General features: G+C 33.7%; 2 protein-coding genes across 2 annotated transcripts; one reads left to right on the top strand and one right to left on the bottom strand.

Annotated features, from left to right (window-relative positions):
• Positions 1-3,081: 3,081 nt before the first annotated feature.
• On the bottom strand, positions 3,082-5,611 carry LOC148626037 (disintegrin and metalloproteinase domain-containing protein 10-like). Its single transcript, XM_088569633.1, has one exon. It carries the CDS (start codon positions 5,574-5,576, stop codon positions 3,117-3,119), a length of 2,460 nt encoding a protein of 819 aa, XP_088425759.1. The 5' UTR covers positions 5,577-5,611; the 3' UTR covers positions 3,082-3,116.
• A 266-nt stretch (positions 5,612-5,877) lies between these two features.
• LOC148626036 (splicing regulator SDE2-like) lies at positions 5,878-21,101 on the top strand. Its single transcript, XM_088569632.1, has 7 exons — positions 5,878-6,025; positions 15,072-15,189; positions 16,323-16,434; positions 17,927-18,096; positions 18,671-18,800; positions 19,188-19,581; positions 19,970-21,101. Exons 1-7 carry the CDS (start codon positions 5,963-5,965, stop codon positions 20,186-20,188), a joined length of 1,206 nt encoding a protein of 401 aa, XP_088425758.1. The 5' UTR covers positions 5,878-5,962; the 3' UTR covers positions 20,189-21,101.
• Positions 21,102-23,517: the final 2,416 nt, after the last annotated feature.

Here is a 23,517-nt window from a genome sequence, read left to right as displayed (position 1 = left end):
AGTATTGTGATGTCATAACCTACGACTAATTTTACTCTTACAATTTTTTGTGAAAAGGACTACTGGATTTCAGATTGGGGGGGAGTGGGGTGCACAGTTAAAATTTTTTGAGGTTAAATTCTTTAAATATTCTTCTAGAGTGGGTGCAATGTAGATATCTTCTGTGGTAAAATTAGCAAGAAATTAAAGTTTCAACCTAAAACCGCCTAAATCTACCCCTGACAACCCATGCTATGCAAATTTTAGAGGGGCGCATGCACGCCCGCCCGCCACACCCCCGCCTGAATCTGCCCCTGATGATCTTGAATTTCTTCAGTCTGCATCCTGCTCTGTTGACACTTGTTTTTATCCTCTAAAATAATTACCCAATACAATACAATGCAATATCCTATATGAAGTTATGGTTAAATCAGTGACATCAAAATGCTAATACATGACCAAAAATGTGAAAACAGAAAACAGTGACTATCCAACAAAACAAAGTATAAACTGTAGAATAGAAAAACAAGATAGTGCACAAAAACGTATAAAGCACATGCAATATGAAATTTAAAAAAAAAGTGACATTAAGTGCCCCAGAAGGGTAAGCATTTCCAGTTTCATCAGCGATACCTATTAAATCTGGTAAAAATTCTATACATCTTGCCACACCTGTTGTCAACAAAACAAAGTGATGATGGAGTAACATCGGTCCTAGAAACTGTTTTACTACTAATAACATCAGTAAACAATTCACCTGCACAGCAGTAAGGGATCAACAGTGAAATGTATCATGTGACCTGATAGGCTGGGATACAGGGATTTAATATTTGTTTCAGTAATATAAAGTCCCTAATTGCAGCTTAGAAAGGAGAATTTTACATTTGCAAAGTCACAACCTTCGTCACATAGTTACGATTTCATATACGTCTTGACATGATACAGAAGAAAGCCTGTAATTAATTACAGGTCTATGGTGTCAGTTGTCTCTTCAATTTCAAGTTCATTTGGGCAAATCAAAAGTAATTAATCCTTGAAATTAAGGTAGCGGAAACTGAAATTGTAGGACTAGACTGGTTTGTCATGCAGCTCTTGTAAAATCTATAGAAACATATCGACCATGTTGAACAATTTAACTGACTTGTGAGCAAGGATTTTTATATGTAGATTTAACTCCTTGCTATGAAAGAGTAATCAAGGGAACCAAGGTTATAGCGATAATCAAGAGAATGTAATCCAGACTAGACATGGAAAACAGACATACACAACAAAAAATATAAAGTAACTAAAATCATACATACAAAGTAACAAAAGCAAATGAGTAACTCGGACTCCACTAAAAACTGGGAGCATGGACCAGGTGCACCGGTAGGGTAAGCGCAATCTGCTTTTCTTGTAAGCGAGTAAGTAGATGTTAAAATACCCTAAAAATCACCATTCCAAAAATTCACATGCAATAAATATTAAAACCCAATTCATGTATACTATAATCAACTGTTTGATTCTGTTGTCGTGTGCTATTTTTTTCACCAAATAAATACTCTGAATAAATCTATCACCATAAGTCCGTAATATAACTGACGGGATAACTGATTACCGCTAGTCCGGAAACGCAAAAAAAAGATTTCGAAAAGTCCGTTACCATTCATGTAAAAGCAATTACTGCAAAATAAAGCTCACATTACTGTCCGTGCTAGGCTCGTAAGTGTAGTCAAGGACGTTAAAAACCCCTTAGCAAGTTAAAGCTCACTTCAGAGCATACCGCCCCTTCATACCGATACCGTGGAATTTTCCAATTTTCCAATTTTCACTGTGATCAACATTACCGAACCAACCATTTACTTTACTCCTACAACGTAAGAGATTGGAATTCCCTTCCTCCATACCCCAATGGCACCAAATCAGAAAATAGCTTGACAGACAACCTCTAGCATTGCTGGAGTACCATTTACTTTAGTGTCTTTATCTTTAAACAGAACTACCACGTGGGATATATCTAGTTGCTTGGAAAATAGCTTACTACTTTCTGACGTTCTCTGAGTAAGTAAAAGACATACAGGTCTGTGAATCCGCCCACATTTGAACTCAGACCCCAACAAAGAATGTGTCTCCTGCGCGAGAGACTATAAATATAGAACTATGAAAGATTTCTCACGGATTATATTAAAAAAATCCCCCACATGGACGCCTTTGGCAGATGAAAAAGTTACATACATTCACCATGAAAACTGATTTATTCAACGGGCCATAGTTTTCCTTCCCTCGTTTGTCTACCCCGGACTTGACTTTTTATGAGCAACTCGGCGGGTGTTTCTAGAAAAGCAGAGGACGCTTACCCTACCGGTGCACCTGGTCCATGCTCCCAGTTTTTAGTGGAGTCCGAGTTGCTCATTTACTTTTGTTACTTTGTATGTATGATTTTAGTTACTTTATGTTCTTTGTTGTGTATGTCTGTTTTCCATGTCTGGTCTTTGTCCCTGGATTACATTCTTTTGATTACCGCTATAACCTTGGTTCCCTTGATTACTCCTTGACATGTCCATCCTTTCATGAGATCCCTTTGAATTGAATTATAGTTACCACCCTTGTTTTATGTTTTTTTTTTTAAATATCAGTAGTTTTAGCAGCCAAAGTTCATCACGCGAACAAAGATGAAATGTGGAAGATCACTAGCGTACTCCTATTCTCCGAGGTGAAGATTCTTTCATATTTTCAATACATTCGTTCATATCAAGCTTTCTAAAATTATTAAATTACCTTTCTTGTTTTCCATAAATCAAATACATTATATACTAATAGTGTAGTATATAGCCCTTCTTAAGCAAGATTTGTCATTGCCTATATCTTTTGTGTGTGTTTCTTGCTCGTGAAAATTTAATATTGAATAAAATAATTGTTATTTCATTTAAAAAAAATAATTACTGGTCGTTTTGTATTTATTATTCCTCGGTGAAGACAGGAAGCCTACATGAAGATCATAAAGTTTAAAGAACAGTTTACGCTATTAGTAGGTCTAGATATTGTATCCAGTGAGACAAAATATTCAACTCTAGATAATAGTAAAAACTGTAGAGCTTTTAACGGAAGAACAAAAAAGCAGAGCAAATTTTCAAATAAATATATTATTCTCGATTCTTTCATTCTTTCACAAGCTTAAGTAGTGGGTATCCTTGACTTATTAATAGAAGGACAGCTGCATTTTCGTCTGATGCTTTCCTAACAGTATCTGATAATACCTTTTGTGGTGCCGTTGGGAATAATGTTGTAAGCCTTCCAAGGGCTTGGATGTACGTTGCTTTAGCCCTCTGTCCCCTTTGAATTGAAAGGATCAGTCTGTCCATGTAATCTTCTTTCTCTTGTAGGCTCTCCTCTTGTTGTGAGATGACATGTTCAGCTGATTTTACAAAATTTTCAAGTCTGCCTAATCGGAAAGCATCAACTTGCACATTTACAGTTTTCTTTTTAGTGATAATGAAAACAATGACAAGAAACGTTACTGTTGCAATAGCCACTAAGACATAATACCAATGGTTTTCAAACCATTCATGGATTTCGTTTGCTGTCTCTTCACTAAAGACATGTTTCATAACATCTAAATTATCTTTCGAAATACAATTCCCGTATTTGTTACAAAACCCTGATTTACTGTTACATTTCTGTCCAGGCTTAATTCTGATATTTCTACCTTGAATATCAAACAAAAAAATACCAAAAATTGACGCTGGAACACATGTTGATGAATTCCTATGCTTGCAACATACTAAACATTCGTGCTCCGGTACATCAGAACATTGACATTGATCTAAGTTATGTTTAACACAAATACTTTTAGAACATATTCCACTTTTACAAATCTGTCTTCCTCCTTCGCATAGTGTATTGTCTGGTTTATTAACGTTTTCTGGGCATTGTGCTGTTGTACCATTGCATATCGCTTTTATCTTGCATTCAGAACTGCCACTACAAACACGATTTTCGTCTTCTTGTATGAAGCTGCACGAAGAGCTGCAACAAGGAGATGTTAAAGGAGAACACATGAAGCCACTTGATCGTTTGAATTTGCATGGCGGGTCAACCCCTGAGCCACCCGGAGGAGAGCAGCAAGGGTCGATCCATGCACATGTTTTTGCACTCCCACAATCACATTCTTCGCCTTCTTCCACAATAAAATTCCCGCATCTAGGGCCAGAGTGAGTTACTAGACATACCGATCCTTTATTGAGGATTACTGGATACATCGAATTTATGCTACAAGGAGAAAATTTCTCATGATTTGGTTTTGACCCAGAGCTTGCATATGGATACATAATAAAATTGCCGTCTTCGTTATTAGGTGAGCAAGTCAATGATTCTTTAGGATCGTGTGGGCTTCCAAAATTATGACCATATTCATGAGTGAGTACAAGTCCAACTTCATAACTCAAAAGACGTCTTCCATAATTAAGAAGGGTAACAATGGCTGTATTTAGACTGTAATATTTGTAATCTTTACCTTGCCTTATCTGCTTTTGACAAATTCCACCGGGAGGTCCAAATATACTCGAACTTGCTACCCAAGCAAGTCCCAAAGTTCCGCCTTCAAAATCTCTGTAAGAAAAAGCAGTCCCAAGGCAAACGTCATCAAAGTTATATTCCGAAAACCTATCCAAGTATTCGTAAACATCTAAGGTTTCGTCTCCAAGTTTGTATCCAGTTGCATTTTTGTTAGAAAATACAGTAATTCTTACTATTTGAAATCCAACATTGTCTCCGTAGCCGTTGGCACTGAAATCCGTACCGCGGAAAATCACATCTGCTTCACCTACACGGGAAACTATCTCAGATACAGTTTGACTAACCGATTTCTGTCCAACGTGTTCAAAGAATGTGTGGTCAGCTACCAGGTGAAGTCTACATGACATTGAGCTCACTGATCGTTTTTCTCTGACCCCATTCAGCTGTTCTTTTAAATCAGATTTGTTTTGAATGGATTGGGAAAACATTGAATTCGATTGTCTGACATGCGTCTTCCATTTTTTCATATTTCTGTCTAAGTCTCTTGCACCTATGTTATCGAAATGAACTTTTCTTTTCTTGTCATCGTCTCTGTATAAAGCACACGTGTATGATTTGTCTGTTTCAAGGTTTCCTTCACTAACGTTTGCCGTAACATGTTCAAGGTAAAAGTAGTTAGTTCCAAGCACGAAGTAACCATCGAATGCACCATGGTTAAAATGTCCAACAGCAAATGAATTAAGTTCAAAATTGACTTTTCCTGTATAGGTAAGTTTGTTGAGATCTTGTAAATTTGATGGACGGTATTCATTTTTTCCATTCTTTACAATAATTTCAATATCGGATGCCACTATATCTAAATATTTATTTAAACACATGATAAATGTCATTTCAGATGCATTTGTTATCAAAACTTTTTCACACAAGGGCGTGCTTCCATTATCTTTTATCTGTATAATTTCGAAATTCGACAAACCATTAAGCATATTTTCCTCTTTGTTCATTCTGTAATGACCTGTCTTATATTTGAAACATGATGTTATAACAAGAACAGTTATGATTAAAAACCATAAGACAAATCTTCGAAAATATGAAGTTTCCATATCTATTTTTTAATTTGAACTTTCCCAGTGTAAAAGTTTTTTTGTAAGTCTCAAATCATTATCGGAAAAGACTATACTCCGGTTCTTGCATGCATTTTAATTTTACTAAATAGGGAAGAGAGTTTCACTTGTTAATACATAAGAATATTATTTTCCATTTAAGAACCAAAGGATGATCAGTTGAAACCAGGAATTCATTTATCAATTAAGTAGAAACGTGGTTTCAAATGTTACAGGGGTAATAACGGAATAATCTGCCGAGAAAGGTTTTAATTTTAATCACTGATATAAGTTTCCGGTTTCAAAAAAATAATAACGCTAGCTAAACGACGCACCACGAAAAAGAGCATACTGTAGCAATACCTGTCAAATATTTATCTGAAACAATGAGCTGTGTTATAGTTTGTCATTTTAGTAATACAAATTATTTTCTTGATACTTACAGTGAGGTGAGTTCGTTAATAATAGAGATTAGAGTCAATCCGAGATATTGAATGGAAAAAAAAGTGTTAGAGCATAAGCGATTAATTACATACTACATCTACGGATTACTCCTTAACTTCAGTCTGTTGAAGAATACTAGGAGGCGCATGTGGGTAAAATAAAATTTTTTGATTAGTGCAAAGATATTTACAAGTGATAAGTTACCTTTTTTTTTCATTTTTTTTTGCAATGAGATAAAAATGTAGAGATTGGTTAGTTATAGATGATTTGTTGCAGCCCAGACTTAAATGATGGTAGATCTGGACTGAGAGCCACTTCTGATGGTAAATTATTCCACATTTTTATGGTGTGTGGAAAGTAGGATGGAGAGTGGTAATTTGTTGGTGAATAAGGCAGTACAAATTTATGATCTCTTGATGGTATAAGGTACACTTGACTATTTATGTTGACTAAGTTATTGTTTATTTTATATAGCATGACAAGTGAAGAAAATTGCCGGCACTGTTGTAGTGTTGGCCAGCTGAGTTATTGTAACATTTTTGTGACACTATCTTGATAACTGTATAGATTTAGTGTGTACCTAGCTGCCCTTCTCTGAACCATTTCTATTTTATGAATGTATGTTTGCTGCCAAGGATCCCAAACGATGTTACAATATTCTAACTGAGGTCTTACATAGGTTTTATATGCTAGTTCTTTAGTCTTGATGTTATCGGTTTTAATATTTCTCTTGACAAATCTTAAAGTGTTGTTGGCTTTATTCGTGATGTTATTTATATGGCTGTTCCATGATAGATCTTTTGATATGGTGAGTCCTAAATATTTAACTTTGTCTGCAGATTTTAAAATTTTATTATGTAAGGTGTATTCAAAGTTTATAGGGTTCTTCTTTCTAGATATGTGGATGATTTCACATTTGTCTGGGTTGAAGGACATCAACCACTCTTCTTCCCACTTTTGCAATTTATTTGAGTCAGTTTGAAGTGTATTGCAGTCAGTTTTTGAAGTTATGGTGAAATAGACTATAGTGTCATCGGCGAAGAGACGTGTTTTACTTGATAAGGTGTTTGGCATGTCGTTGATGTAAATCAAGAAGAGGCAGGGGCCCAGTACCGAACCCTGAGGGACTCCGGATAGAACAGGGCGATTGCCAGACTCTTGACCATCAACGACTTCCTTCTGTTGCCTATTGTTAAGGAAAGATTCGATCCAGTTGACTGTTTTGTTACTTATGCCCATGCGTTTGAGTTTTAAGGGAAGTCTTTGATGGTCGACTTTGTCGAAGGCCTTTGAAAAATCCATAACGGCTACGTCTGTTTGTGTTCCATGAGACATGTTGTCAGTAATTTCTTGGATAAATGTAACTAGCTGAGTTTCACAGGATAATTTAGATCGAAAACCATGTTGGAATTCGTAGAGTAAGTTATGTTTGTCCAAATGTTTGATGATGTTTGATAGTAAGATATGTTCCATGACTTTGCTGGGAATACAAATGAGTGAAATTGGCCGATAGTTTTCAGGTTTGCTTTTAGCACCTTTTTTAAACACTGGTGTGACTGTAGCTTGTTTCCAGTCTGATGGTACGATTCCTGTGTCTAATGATGAATTTAAGAGATCTGTTATTACTGGTGCAAGTTCTGAGTGTGTTTCTTTAAGGAAGTGTGGTGAGATTTTGTCTGGACCGATGGCTTTGTTGCGGTTTAGGTTTTTTAGTAATTTGTCTACCCCTTCCGATGTTATTAGAATGTCTTCCATATGATGTTGTGGATGTTTTTTGGACTTCAGGATGTTTAGTCCAGTGATATGTGACAGTTTCATTAGTTTTGGAGTTGTAAAGGCTGAGTGAAACTGTTTGTTTAATGCTTCTGGTTGTTCTGATGTGTGGGTGACTCCATTTACTTTCAGTGGTGATACTCCTGTATTTTCACTCTTTTGTTGTTTTGTGAATGACCATAGTTTTTTACTTGGTTTTCCACTGTTTTCCTCATTTTTACTGTCAGTGACTATGATTGATTCTATGTAGGACCAGTAAGCATTTCTAAGTTTGTGTTGCACTTGTTTCTTTAGTGACTTGTACTGTTTTAGCAGGTTTGGTTTTTTCTCTGCTTTGGCTGATTTATATTTCCTGTATTTTTGGTCTCTTTTTCTTATGGTTCTTTTGATTTCATAGTTTATCAAAGGAAGGTCTTGTTTGGTTTTGATTTGCTTTGTGGGAACAGATTTTTTAATCAGACTATCTATTTCAGACTTGATGTTTTGCCATTTCTCTTCTACTGTACTATTTTTTTGTTGTTTTAAAATAAAACTCTTTGTACGAGATGATACTTGCTTTTATCTTTTCCCAGTCTGCCTTTTTGTATTGGTATATTGTTCTGGGAGTCTTTAATTTTCTACCAAGTTCAATGCATAATTCATGAAAGACTATGTCATGATCTGAGTTGCCAAGTGGTGGAAGTGTTCTGGTGTTGTGAACTAGTGACGGCTGGTTGGTATAGAATAGATCAAGTGTGTTTTCATTTCGTGTGGGTATTTTTACAACTTGTTCAAGATTATTGTCATTCATGATGTCAAAAAGTTCATTATATAGATTTGAGTATTTACAGTTTGGTTTATATTCATCGGTTACCCAGTTGTAGTTTTGGAGGTTAAAGTCACCAATTACCCAAGTGTGTCCAGTTTTAGGCACTGCTTGTAGTGATTTGCTTAACTGGTTTACATTTTCAATATCATTTTCTTGTGGTTTGTAGTAAGCTGCTATATAAATTGATTTGTGACCTGTGATGTCTATTTTGGCCCATGTTATTTCACAGTTTGTTTCTAGCTGAGGTTGTTTTGATGAAATCATATCTGTATTGATGGCAAGAAATACACCTCCCCCAGTTCGTTCTTCTCTATCTTCTCTATAAATGTTATATGTGTCTCTGGGGAATATTTCGGCATCTTTAATATCTGGTTTTAGCCATGATTCAGTTCCCACGATAATGTCAGGTTTAACTTGATTAATGACTTGATGTAATTCGGGGACTTTAGATTTTATTGATTGGCAATTGATGTTAAGTATAGTGAGGCGTTTTTTAGGTGGTCTCTTAGTTTTAGTCTTTTTTATGTTCTTATTTCTCGCTTGGTTTGGTGACGATGTTGCCTGTGGTTGATCAATGATATCTGAGCATGTTGACGTGTCTAAGTGTAAGGACTCAAAGATTGTGGTATCAGTTAGTGAATCAAGTGATTCATACAACCCGTTCGAGTAATTTGGTAGTGCACATCTTAGGCATAGCCAAACATGTCTGCTATCAGATAACATATTATAAGTATCATTACCTATACCTTGACATGAACTGTGGTACCATACTTCACAGTGATCACACATTATACCATTGTCGTCCCAGGTAACTTCGGAGTTACAGTATCCGCAGTCATATTTTGTGTTATTCATTGAGGGACCGGGGTTTGGGTGAATGTCTGATTATGTATCAAGTAGCAACATGCACAGGTATAAAAGGACAGCAGTGTTGATGTGCTTCTGTATATTATCTTTTAGGAATGCGTTGCTTCCGATAGAAAATGTATTGGTAAGTCCAGCATCTTGGCAGTCACGGCAGTACATCGCCCCATCTATGTAGTATATGCATGGAAATATCTTTGGCCACTCTGGTTTAAATTTTGACTTTAATAGTCGATCACTGCGACTATTTGCAGTAGTTGACTTATTTTTAGACTTTTGACCTTTAGGTACGTTGTCATGTGACGACGAACTAAAAAGTTCGTAATGGCGGACATAGTTGCGATTTGAACTGTGATTGAAAAATCCAAACATCTTTCCATTTTAAATACGTACGATGACACTTTGAGGACTTTGAGAACGTGTCACAGCGCTCAACAAACAAATCATTACCATTAATTAATTTGTTTGTCGGGATAGTTAGCCTAAACCAGGTGATCAAGCAAGGTGTGATCAAAGGTGATGCAATCAAAACATTGGTCATGATTGTTTATTGTAAAACCCTAATTGGCTTGGGAAAGGTAATAAAGTTGTCAATTATGGAGTCATGGGAACATCAGAGGCTTTTTTTACCGATATTTTTTTTATGGGGGGGAGCGAAATATCAAGTGACGAATCGTGCACAAGAAAAATTCGCCACTTTAGAAAATCATTCATCAATGGCGAAAATGGCGAGCGCTAGCTAAATCACTGGGACTGATCTGTGTTTGTTTTTGTATGGTGAAATCAAATGTCCATGTCTGATGGTATCATTTAGAAGGTTTAGACTGTTGGTGTTTTTTAAACCTTGTGGTATTTCAATAGTACTATAGTGATTTAGATTTATGTCAGCATGTTTGACTAGATCAGATGTTCTAGTGATGGAGTATGTACGTACATGTATGTTGTACTACAAGTGTAAAAATAGCAAAGCAAAAACTCAAGAACACAAAACACTTTGCTTACCTCACATATCGTGCAAGACGCACATTTTTAAATGGTCACATGAATAGTCTCCAGTAATACATGTATACTGTATTGAACCTGAAGTATCAAAAATCACTTATTGTATTTATAATTTAAAAACAATTATTTAATGACCACAGTATGTGATCATTTACAGGTTTACACATTTGCTTTCGACCTAGCCACTCGAATTGTCAAATGAATCAATCATTAATCTCTATTATTTAAGCATAGTAAAACTTCATTACAGATTTATGTGTTTAGGCAAATGTGTATGGGTACATACTGAAATGTGTAACCCATACCTGCTTCAACTTTTCCCCAAATATTCTTTGCCAATTTCTTTATTATTACGTGATATTTTCAGCTGATAATTTGTAAATATTTACAAAATGATATGATGGCTAGGCAAGAATCAATGATGTTTTAATTGTTTTTTTCGAAAATTTTATATTTAGATTTCAAAAGTACTGAAATTTGTAACCCAAAATTCCCATACCCAAAATCAAAGTCCGGTATTTTTGTTTTTTTTACAATTTTATTATATATTTCACATTTGAAAACCACAATGTTATTAAAATATTCAAGGGCAATAAATTAAAATTGCAACAGATTCTATTTATGAGAATTTCTTTTTCATTCTTGATACAATTGTATCCATTCTTTGTTGGTACTGATTCCTGCTACAGTTTGGTATGGAATTCAGACTCCAAAATTTTTTTTTTGAATACATATCAAATCTTTGAAAACTTATCCAAAGTCTTAGAGTGAAGTTTTAATCTCAGATTATTTTCAGAAAAATGTAAAATTCAGACTGGAAAGTGAGAAATAGTCAATTAATATTATGGTACTGTAACTTCCGGTTACCCTTTTCGTGACTTTTGAGAACAGAAAATTGACAGAATCAGAAACTGTCACAAATGTTTTCAACTAATTTTAACTTCAATTGATTTAAAACAGCATTCAGAACTTCAGGATCAAGTTTCAGTATAAAATTCCTAATAATGATAGAAAAATCGGCAATATACATGTAAGTGATTTGGGCTAGAAACCACTAATTCCACTTCCCATAGGCTTCTATGCAAATTTCACAATATTCAATGGCTTCTCTGGACTTTACCTTAACTTAAACCTGCAGAGGAATATATATCAGCATGATTCTACATATGTCAGCTCACAATCCTCAGAATGGCATGTGGGGTTAGCAGACTTGCAATGCAGTACTGGTCACCGGAAGTGAAGTGTCTATAAATAGCATGGGAAATCCCAGTGCTTTCACAAGATAAGGGTAAATTTAGAAATCATTATGGAGATTAGGCTTCACATCATAAGAAGCAAAATGCACCTATAAAATGTAGAGAAATGTTTTTCCTTTCAGAAACTGTTTAAATTTTTAAAATAAGATGAGAACTTTTTCCACAGTGCTATGAGGAACAGGGGTAATTTCTGCGTAGGACTATTTTTGCGTACGTTCCAAATGCTCATTGGTTGAATTGGTGGTCTGTAACCTAAATTTGGGTATGGGGAAATTGGTGTGGGTACAGCTACAGGTTACACATTTTGGGGTGTACCATGTTTATGAAAGTTACACAGTCAATCAACCATTTACACCAAAATTTCATACAAGGTAAAAATATTTATTTCTGGACCATTAACATGCACAATTAATGTAAGAATATTAAAGAAACTAATCTTAGTAAAGTTGAAATCAGATATACCGGAACATGTATATAGTTGAGGAGAAGAGAAAAATACTTGTTAAATTCTGACAAAAATCAAAACCAACATGTCTGTTCAGATATTTTGGGTAAGAGTGTTCAAACAGAAGAATTAACCCGTGACAGTTACCAACCAATAGATGACGAGAAAAGAAGTGTGTACTAATCAAGCATGAAAAAGAATACAGAAGACTACGACTAGATTGCAATACAAACACCAGTTCCTAAAAGTTTGTCAATCAGTCCAAGTCAAAAAGTAAAACATAATACACATTCATACAACTCAAATAATATGGCAAATAGGGCATTCCAAATACTTGTAAAATTATTGGGATAACTGTTTCAGGTTTTGCATAGATTTTTAGTAGGGTTTTGCCAAGATCCAACTTGAAGTAGCTTTTTAGCTCACCTGGCCAAAAGGCCTTGTGAGCTATTGCCATCAGTGTGTGTCTGTTGTCGTCTGTAAACTTTTTTAAACATCTTCTCCTCTGAAACTACTTGACAGATTGTAAGCAAACTGCATGAATATTCTTAGGGTATTGTTAATAATCCTTGCAAAAAACATGGCTGCTGTTACTAAAAAAAGACCATAGTGGTCAAATTGCAGAATTATGCAAATAACTCAGAAACAGTTGGGTTTAGTGAAATTTGGTTGGAGGAAAATAGTTCAGCATGATGGGATTGACCTATGCTGAAATTTTCAGAAAGATCCGTTGACAAATGAATGAGTTATGGGTCCAGAAATTCATTTTTTCTCATTTTTTTTATTTCCAACTTAAAAAATCTTCTCCTCTTTAACCACTGGCTGGACTGAAACAAAACTTTGCTTGAATATTATGTAGAACATGTTTAAAAATCTGTACATGGGGATTTTTGGTCTTGCGAAAAACATGGCCAATATTTATAAAAATTGACCATAGGGGTAAAATTGCAGAATTATGCAAATAACTCAAAAATAGTTCGGTTTAGCTTAAATGTGGCAGGGAGTAAAATTGTTAAGCATGATGAGATTGACCTATGCCAAAATATTCAGAAAGATCTGTTGACGAATGTTTGAGTGATTTGTCTTGAAATGGATTTTTGTTATAAATTTTTCTTCTTAGACAATTTGTAGGATAGATTGTAACCAAACATGGTATGAATGTTTGTTAGGATATCCTTAACAATTTTTCATCTGTCGAAAACATGTCCACCACTACTAAAAATTGATGACTTGTTGAAATTAGTTGAAAACTGTAAGGTTTAGCCTAATTTTTTAGGGGAAAAAAGTTAATAGCATGGTGAGACCAACCTATGTCAATGTTGGTGTTATTGCTCTTGAAGAGTAAAAAAATTACTATTAGAGATTAATTTTATAATGTGAAAACCGGGTGTATAACCAAGATGCTCTGTATTGATTAAATGGTTTTCGTGACAATAGTACGAAAAGGCCAAGAGTCCAGCTTTAGAAAGCTATAAAGACTTTTTTTGACCAGGTGAGTGATTCAGGCTTTCTGGAGCCTCTAGTTTGAAAAATGACATAGATGTCTTTAAAACATTTTGTCTAGCTTGCATTTTCACTACATGTATTTCTGAAGCTGCAATGAATCCCTATGTAGTGTTTTGCTTGTATGAAAGTTTCTCAAGTGTCAGTATTATGAATTTTTAGACGAATTTCTATATATTTAAGAGCAAGCTTGCTTATCAATATCCAGATTTTAAAAAGAGGAGGGTCGAAAGAAATAAGAACAATGCCTATTGCTATAAGGGAAAGAGCTACATGTACATGTACAATGTTTTTGTACTCAATTAACATTTGACTTTGCTGATATTTCAAGGCTATGTTGCTTTATCCCTGATGTCTCCTCTAAGTGAGACCTCCTATAGCACACACTGTGTCAAACAGTAACTTTTTAACATGCTTAACTGCATACATCATTTTAGGTATAAGTCAAATCCAACAGAAAAACATGAGTCTTTCATGTTTTAGACCATCTTACATGTAATTACATGTGTAGGACAATGTCAAAATGTAAAAAAATAGTTTCAGACTCTGAATCCAAAGAGGTTAAGGTTCTTTCTGTGTCAGTCAATGCAGAGATAAATGCATATGTCCCTGGTTAATGTAAGTAGGAAAGTCTCATTGTAGCTTCATTGGTTTTCTTGCATGTATACTACGTTTTTAAATATATATACACATGTACATATACAGTTATGTACATGTAATTGCATCCTCCCAAGTCATGGTTTTGAGTCCACCCTCGCTTCCTCAAACCTCTGACATCACTTCATTCATATTTAGCGGGTATCATCCAGCCAATTCTGATTGGTTGGTTCTCCAGGTGCGAAGCACCAATGAAAATTGATTTGACAAAAAATGTCTATGGAAAGGTAAACAATGATATGAGTAACTGATAGTGCAAGATGTCACAAATGATTCAGTATGAAAAAAAAAAAGATAACTGTAGATTCTGTTTAGAGTCTTCAGCGAAAAAAATGACGTTATGTGTATGTAGCCATTTATAAATTATATCGAAGAGTTTCTATTATGAGTGATTTGATTGGATTTTGGATCAGGTTAAACTTAGGTACCTCACTACATGGCGTTGGACGAGACCCACTAAATATGAATGAGTGACGTCACGGGTTTGAGAAAGCGAGGGTGGACTCAAAACCCTGACTTGGGAGGATGGTTTAATTGATACATGTAAGTCTCATAGTACATGTTTGTAAGTCTTTGGTAACACCTTATTTTTTTCGAGATCATGTAGATTATGACCTTGGATTTCTAGACAATCTGTCCACTGATTGATCCATCCAAGTCAGCTTAACTACAATGTAGAGTATCAGTATTTTGCAATTTGGGTGTAGTTTAGGAAATTAACCATTAGTCTTATTGCCTTTCAGATTATATTACCTAGTGGATGTTACCTGACATGCAATGGCAAGAAAGTTAGTGATAGAAATCTGTTGAAAAATGGTCATGTATACCATATTGTGCCAAGACTGCTTGGTGGAAAAGGAGGTATGGTACGATAAGATTTAGAATACACTTAGTGGAGTCATATAATGTGTAAGGTGTAGTAAGATTTTAGGCAGATTTAAATATGTTAAACCAGATCTTGGTAACTAAGCATGTATAATAAAGGAAGAAGTTTTTGTTTGCATTGTATGATTAAATCTATGCACAGCATACTCCCAAAGTCTATATGGTTTGCAAGTCTCATTCTGGTTTCCTTTTCTTTACCGGAATTTCCGACGTAGAACATATTGAAAACAGAAGACCGGTCTGCTTTTAATTGTTTACTTCCGGGTACTCGAAATGCTGTATAACAAAATAACAAAAAAATTTCAATTTTATGTTTTTTCTTAATACCTTTATCATGTAGAAATTGATATTTGGTATTTTTATCGAAAATTTTTACACAAAAAGATGTTTTGCCCTTAACAGTGAACTCAACACTCTCTAAATGACTTATTTCCATGCTTTTGAATGGAAGACTAGGACCCATTCTCGTGAAATCATAGGTCACTGAAGAGACTTACATACCCTGTTCGGGCCTCTGGGTTGCAGTGTTACAGTTTTCAGCACTTTGTTACATGTATTAGGTTAGAATGGACCAAGAACACTGGTATCTCTTATTTAGGAGGAAAACACTGATGAAGTACATATGTATAACTTGCAATGTATATATTAACTGCCAACAATTGTGTTTAATACCACTGCATTTAATATTAATTGTCAGTCTTTGTAAGAATCGGGCAATGGGTGAAACATGGTATGAAAAAAAACCAGAATTTTGACAGTGTAATTTGACTATTTGCAAGATCAGTGTCACAGGAAAAAAACAAGATTTTTCCGCATCATTTTGGTGCATTGAAATATAATCTCTTTGGAATGCACTTTTGTTAATGAACATATAGGGCAGATAGCTCTGTCAAAAACCTCATTTATCTAACAATCTATCGAAAAATTTTCAAGCAAAAACAGTGATGCAGAGATCAAATAATGGTCTTTTCAAGAAAGCATCCTTTAGTGATATTATATTGTCTGATGCGTGTTTCTGATTTTTCCCATTTTCCTTTATTCTTGAAAATACTTACACTTGTTACGTGCAACTTACTTTGTTTAATTATTTTTTCATATGTATTTTTTAGGATTTGGATCCATGCTTCGTGCCATAGGAGCCCAGATTGAAAAAACAACCAACCATGAGGCATGCCGTGACATTAGTGGTAGAAGGATGAGAGATGTTAACAATGAAAAAAAGTAAGTTTTGTGTTGATAAGTCATTCAATTTCTTTGTGATCATGTTGTTTTAATCAACTTAGGCCAAGGAAAAAGTATGTCTGTTTAAAGTTACATTGGATGAAAATATAGGGTAGGTAGGCAAGTAAAATAATTTTGTTTTTTATTTGAATAATATTGTATAGACAATTTTGGGAGTATTCCTTGACATTAATAGTGCTCAACTAATAAGTGATATTTTCACAGCATTTCATAAAAAAATGCCATTAAAATGTGCCGGGGCAGGCAGAAAAATATAGGGTAGATACATGTAGGGTAAACTCAAATAGACATATTTTTTTCGTGGCCTTATTAAGCACATGATACATCTGTTTCAGCATGTAACTTGTCTTAAGTGTTTTTTTTTTCTATCTTTATATTTCACTTTGCTATAATTTTTTTTTTGCATTGATTCAAGAAACAGTCTGACCTTGATAGTCAAAGTCAAATACTATGAATGTACTATTGTTTGTTGGGTACCAATTTTCGTGGATTCTGTGGGTTAGCTAAACCACATATTTTGGTTCACAACGAAAAGGAGATTTCCTTTGATGTGTACACTGAAAACCTCCAATCCACGAAATCAAGAATCCACGAACTTGTGTTTCTACCCTAATCCACGAAAATTGGTATCCACAAATTCATGTACTTTCACAGAAGCAAAAATATTCAAGATATCTGAGATTCGAGTCATTTAAGTTCAAGTACAGTGTTTAACCAGGAAATGTACAGGTTGATGATGTAATTTATTTTTGTATAATTTGTTAAATTCCTTTAGTGTGATTTGTACTCAGTGTTGAATGCTAGAAAGTGCTAGAAAGTGTCTTTTTGAAATTATAATTAAAGGAGAAAGTGCCTGATCATTTTACTTTTGAAATGAAAAAGTACATGTAGTTTTTTTTATATTTAAAATCATTTTGTTTGTCTTTTCATATGTCGAAATCTTAAACTACTCATAAAACTCACTGAGTGAGTAGTTGTGGTATGAAGTGGTACAGTGTTCTAGGATTCCTATTTCCCGTTACCCGGGGCAAGTGAAATTTGGGTCAGGGAAAGTTAGGTATTTAGTTACACTTTCCTGTGGCAAGTTGAAATCTTCATATGCTGTAAGGATTTGTTTTGTTAGGAAAGCAGTCATTGACTGTGGGAAAGTTGATTTTAAATGGATTTTCCCGAGGAAACCTTAATTTTTTAAAAATCCTAGAACACTGTGGTTTGGTTTTTTCTATCCCTCTGGCTGATAGTCATTTGTTAAGATGATCAGTCTAGTCTCACTAGGCTTTATATTTTCCATGGCCAGTCTGGTCATTTCTGCATAATTGATAATTGGTGTGTTTTTATTTTTCGTTTTATGTTACTGGTAGTCTGGAATCAGACTCTTAGAGGTTCAAAGGTTATAGGTTAATTACATATAGATTACCCTCATAACAACTTTGTCCTCTAATATTTCTTTACATTTTATGTCATTTTACAGGTTGAAAGAGTGGATTGGAAAGAAGGCAGAGAAAGATAAAGAAAGGGAAAGAGAAAAACTTGAAAGAAGAGAAAGAAGAAAGGCACTTCCAAACCACAAATTTGAAGACGAAAAGTATCATGAACAGAGAAAAAAAGTTGCTGAAAATCAAGAAGATGCCATTTTGCAAGGTGAGAGTCAGATTTAAAGTCTTAACTTTTTCCTTTCAAAGAAATAATGATTTCATTATTTTTTTTTCAGATGTTTTATGGTACTTATAGTGGTTCAAAAGTAATTGGTACTTTGGCACATTTTGCATCAAGTACATTCAGAGAGAGTCACCTACTTTAGGGTTAAATGACAGCTAGACCTGGAACTTTAGAAAGTTTGACTTCAATATCTTAAACATATCCAGGGGGCAGGCTGTCTTTGTGCAAGAAAAAATTGGTTGAATATATATTAAATTAAGCCATTTACTCCTTTTCAAAATTTCTGGATTTTCCACTGCATATGATATTATCTAAGCCACAAAAAAACCTTTTTTTTTTTGCTGTAACCAGCTTTTATCTATTAAAATCATTTCAGAGTTGGATCCAAAGATAATTTCTTTTTTTTTTTTCTTTCACTATAAAACAGGGCTTCAAAAAGTATATAAACCAGGACCATGGTGTTTTTATTTTACTGTAACCAGCATGAATCTATTACATGTAAAATCATGTCAGAGTTTAGTCCAAAGATAACTTCTTTTTTCTCACTATAAAACAGGGCTTCAAAAAGTAAATAAACCAGGACCATCGTGTACAGTGACATCTGAATCAGATAGCCTTGGGATGAAAAGAAAATCCCAAGATTCAAATGGTGGACCAAAAGCTAAACTGTCTAAACAGACTGAATGGTAAGTATGTGTAATAATTAAATGTAATGTAAAATGTCAAAAATATAATTTTTTTGTTTTTAATGATTTTTTTTTCTTTTTGGTGTAATGTCATGCTTTAATTGGTTTGGTAAATCAAAGGAATTTAAATTAATTGGAAGCCATTTGGATATAGCAAGTCCAAATATATAATGTTTTAAGATGTACAAATCCTTATTTTTCATTCCTTAGTATCTACAAATGAATAATGCTGATGTTCAATAAGTATTGAATTAACCTCTTATTCTTGATAAATACATGTACTTGTGTATCGATGGTCATTTCATAATTTTTCTTTAAAATGATAATTTGGCTATGACTTTATGATACCTTCATACTTTTGTACCAATAAAAGCATTTTTCTTTCAGGTTAGGAATTGACATTGATAATCTTAGTGACCTTGACTCAGATGAAGATGAAAACTCAAGGTCACCTAATAATGAACTTCCTTCATCATCAAACAGTGAATTTAGTTGTGACTCAAATATGTCAAAGGAAGAGGGACTTCAACCAGCTTCTAGAAACTGTCAAGATTCTAATGATATTAACTCAAGTGACAATATAAACAGTGAAACAGGGGAAGATAAGTCTGTAGAGAACAGAAGCTTAAAAACAAGTGGCAGTGATGTGCCTAATTCAAGCTTGGAAAAAACTTTTGAGAAAGTGTCTCCCTCAGGAACTGTAGATGATGTAAATAGTGCAGGAAATATGAAAGAAGAAGCTGACAAAAAGGAGTATTCTAGTTCTGAGGCAGCTCAAAAGGTAAATACAAAGGAAATGTCTTGATTGTCATGCCAGCTTCACTGCATTTAGATATTGGACTTTCTGTCCTGCTCTGAAAAAACATCTACTATAGACATCTTTCAACAATGGTTTGAAATAGGCTAGGGTTCAGGATCAAATGGAAGAATAACAAAACAGTTTACTTCCTTGGATCTCTTTGATAGGTTTTATTTAATGACAACTCGTTTGAAGTAGTTATATTATCATGAAACTTTTTACTTCAATACTGTCCATCATTATATGAATCTATACATTTTTATCAGATCAGATAAATGTTAAGTAGGCAAATTATTTCAGTGTCAGTATATTTTCTTTTTTAATGTACCGGTAATTTTATAAAAATTTCAATTATACATGTCTTTTTCAGATAAGTCAGTCAGATGAACCAATCAATTTAGCGGATTATAACTCACCAGAGGAGTTACAGGCTCTTGGTTTAGACAGACTTAAAACAGCTCTTATGGCCAGGAAAATGAAATGTGGGGGAAACTTGGAACAAAGAGCTGAAAGATTATTTTCTGTCAAAGGACTTTCGGAAGACCAAATATCTCATTCTCTATTGGCTAAACTTTCCAAAAAGAAATGATATAACGCATAATGTAAAATTTTACCTATATTTTTAGTGGAATACCAGGGGTTTGAATTTGCTTTGGAAGATGGAAGGTTCAGTCTTTTGTAGATTTCAAATGGAAAGTCCACCTGATGTAAACAAAGTGTTCTCACTAGGGATTGATGTAGTGTATTGAAGGTCTTGGACCAATGTTGATCAAATAATAAAAGTCCTAGGTCTGTAATGATTGGTCCTGGACCAATACTAAATTAAACCATGAATAATTTCATTGAAACCTGTCTAAAGGTATACCTAGGATAAGGGATATAACTCTTGAAATCAGTGATACGTTTGTATCATTATCAATTTAATCAGAGCCTGTTAAGCTTTCATTTGAAAAAGAATGAAATCAGTCCAAGTTACTTTGATGCTTGCATGAGGTTGATGTAAAATGCTGAATACAAACATGCCAATGATTTGTAAGAGGTGTCCCTTATCCTAGGTCTACCTCCTTAACTGAAGATCAGTTTAGACAGGTTTAACTGTATTATCAACGTTTAAATTTTGGTATCAGTAGTCCATTTTAACTTTGAAAATAAATTGCTGATGAAAAGTATTTTAATTGACAGAGAAAGTTGTATAGTACCATCATGTATGTGATGCAGGAAGCAACAAAAGAAAGTGTGCAATAGATATCAATGTTTGCCAACAAGTATCATATTCATGGAGTCTGTTATTACAAATATTTTTTTTTTAGATTTGCTCTACAATGAAAGGGAAGAAAGTTACTGTAACATTAGAATTGCAATGAGTACATTATTTGTGTTGGATTTATTATAAATTAAAAATGATTTCATGGAATTAATTATTGTTATTTTTTTTTTTTACAATGTTGATAAAAATCATGCATCATTAATGTATATAAACACAATAAAATATTCACAATGAAGAGCTTTTTGTTGTAAGTGTATTTATGTAACAGTCCAGATAAGAATCATGCAAAATTTGATTCATGGTTGGTAAGCCTACATAATTTTGTTTTTGATATTTTGTTTAAAATGTTAAAGTTGAAAGAAATTAACATTTGGCTTTACATATAACCTTTGTTCCCAGGAGATAAATATTATATAGGAATTACTGTAAAATTCAAAATCAAGGGAGATAACTCTGTAAATGACTCTAAAATATAATATGAACTATTGGATTTTCGATGTGGATTATTTCCTAAGAGCAGACAGAATGGAATGAATAATTGTACATTTCGTCATATAGACCTATAAAGCAACTTAATGACAAAAATAAAAATGTGTAGCTTTTTTTTTTTTTGGGATGTATCACATATTTCAGAACCTGCATTATTTGTACAAAGATACTACTTATAGTATCCCTCTTGAGAGATCATCTTATTTGTAACAGGAAAGTGATTTAACAATCGGGGAATAAACTGAAAATCAGAATAGCTAGAAACTCTTGTGTATATTGTATATTGTAATGGATTAGCTTTCCTCTGGAGTATTTTTCTGACATAATCGAACCTAAGGAGTCTATATTTTTAGCTTGTGTCACTAGTTAAAGTCTTATTTTAGTTTAAATGGGAGTTTAAGCCATTTTACCTCAACAATCAAGCTTCAACTTAAAATTATTGCCCTTTCCATTTTCACAGCCAATAGGGATCAATATATCATTTTAATGCACAGTGATTATATTTCAAAATTTGTATTTGATGAAATGCTGCCACATGACACTGTAACTTTAGCTATTGTTTGATTAAAAATCATTGATTTGATATTATTTTTATAACAATATGTTATATAACTATGATTAAATAAATACAATCTTCATTCACCCCCAAACAAATATTTGGAGTAAACACGAATACCTACTACATAGAATATAATAATTTATTGAAACCCAAATACATGATGTTGATCTCATTTTTTCCTTGGGAAATCTACATGAATACAGCTCATTTGATTTCAGTAACATTCTAACAAAAGGTTCAGCATCATATGTCACTATGTTTATTTCCATTGTCTGAAAATAAATGAATTTGAGATCAATACTGTAATCTGACTGGTTAAAATAATTTTGTTATACCTCTGTGGATAAAAAAATATTGACATGCCCCTATTCAGTTAAATTCAGAGCTACTTTTCTCATGTTTAAAGATAAAAATATGTTTTTGTTCAATAAATAATATGCATGTGGAAAATTCATGTAATTTTTCGATAGACAAATTTTTTATTAAAGAGAGGTAATCTGACATGAGGGTTTTATATGTTTTTAATGTTTTCAATGTCTGGTCTTTGTCCCTGGATTACATTCTTTTGATTTACTCTGGAATCTTGGTTCCCTTGATTACTCTTTAAAACCTCAACCTCATAAGTTCAACTCCTCCTTTACATGAATTGTGATGTCACTTGATTAGTTTATTATCCTTCTTCTATTTTGATATATATTGTTTTCAATATTTACCACTCTGTAGATTTTCATGAAATTTTGTAAGAAAGCAAGGTATCATAGGTAGGCATGCATAATGTAGGTTATCAATATCAGGTCACTGCAAGAGGAAATTTTCTAACTAAAATTATGTCAAGAAAGTTTAAAATGATAGAAGGGTGTGTTGCTAGTATTTCTAGTGAATCTGCAGCCTCTTTGCTTTGGTCTATCGATTTTTTTTTTAATCTGTTAAATCCAATATTGACTTAAAAAATTACTCTTTTTGAGATTTGAGATTTGAGATTTTACTTTTATATTTTTGAGTTATTTTTCATTGTTAATAAAAAAAAGGGTTGATTTTCCTATGTTTTATCAAATTAGATCAATACCTTCCATATCGGGTAGTTGGGTCAATGCATATTGTGGGGCATATACCCAGTATTATTTTTTTTTTTTTTGAGGGGAGGGACATCTTCTCAATCTTGAATATTTCAAGTATATAGATGAGGTTTGTATGAGGAAGGTCGTATCATGGGCAGATGGTGCAGCTTTTTATTTATGTTTTTGCAATAAAATAGGATACAGATCTGTGTTGGTATAATTTGACCACCCAAATCTGCAGTTGTATAATGGTATCATGCTGTTGATTCACCATGGAAGTTTTATGTCCAAACAATTAATTGAGTAGAAGTGTAAATATCTTAATAAAACTGCAACAAGATGCCATACCATAAAGAAAGGCTTGGATTGATATTGTGATGTAAATTTGTTTAGGGAGAAGGGGTAAAAACAAGCAATTTTATTATATCAGGCCAAAAAGAGCTTTAAGTTAGGTTCTGGTCAAATTCAAATCATGTGTCAAATGTCTAAATGCAGTCAAAATTAAAAGCTGTTTCAAGCTTGAAAACTTGCCCCAAGTTTTTAGG

The sequence above is a fragment of the Perna viridis genome, chromosome 2 (genome assembly GCF_037379345.1).
Source record: "Perna viridis isolate PV_CMFRI_1.1 ecotype Kerala chromosome 2, ASM3737934v1, whole genome shotgun sequence".
NCBI lineage: Eukaryota > Metazoa > Mollusca > Bivalvia > Mytilida > Mytilidae > Perna > Perna viridis.
The sequence above is the reverse complement of the archived record's forward strand: the minus strand, read 5'-3'. Positions and strand labels throughout refer to the sequence as shown.

What these genes read in the sequence shown, in the direction of transcription:
- LOC148626037 (XM_088569633.1), bottom strand. Translation starts at nt 5,576, where the DNA reads ATGGAAACTTCATATTTTCGAAGATTTGTCTTATGGTTTTTAATCATA.
- LOC148626036 (XM_088569632.1), top strand. Translation starts at nt 5,963, where the DNA reads ATGAGCTGTGTTATAGTTTGTCATTTTAGTAATACAAATTATTTTCTT. An exon ending in ACTGCTTGGTGGAAAAGGAG is followed by an intron (nt 15,190 to 16,322) that starts GTATGGTACGAT and finishes TGTATTTTTTAG; the next exon opens with GATTTGGATCCATGCTTCGT. An exon ending in CTGTCTAAACAGACTGAATG is followed by an intron (nt 18,801 to 19,187) that starts GTAAGTATGTGT and finishes TTTTTCTTTCAG; the next exon opens with GTTAGGAATTGACATTGATA.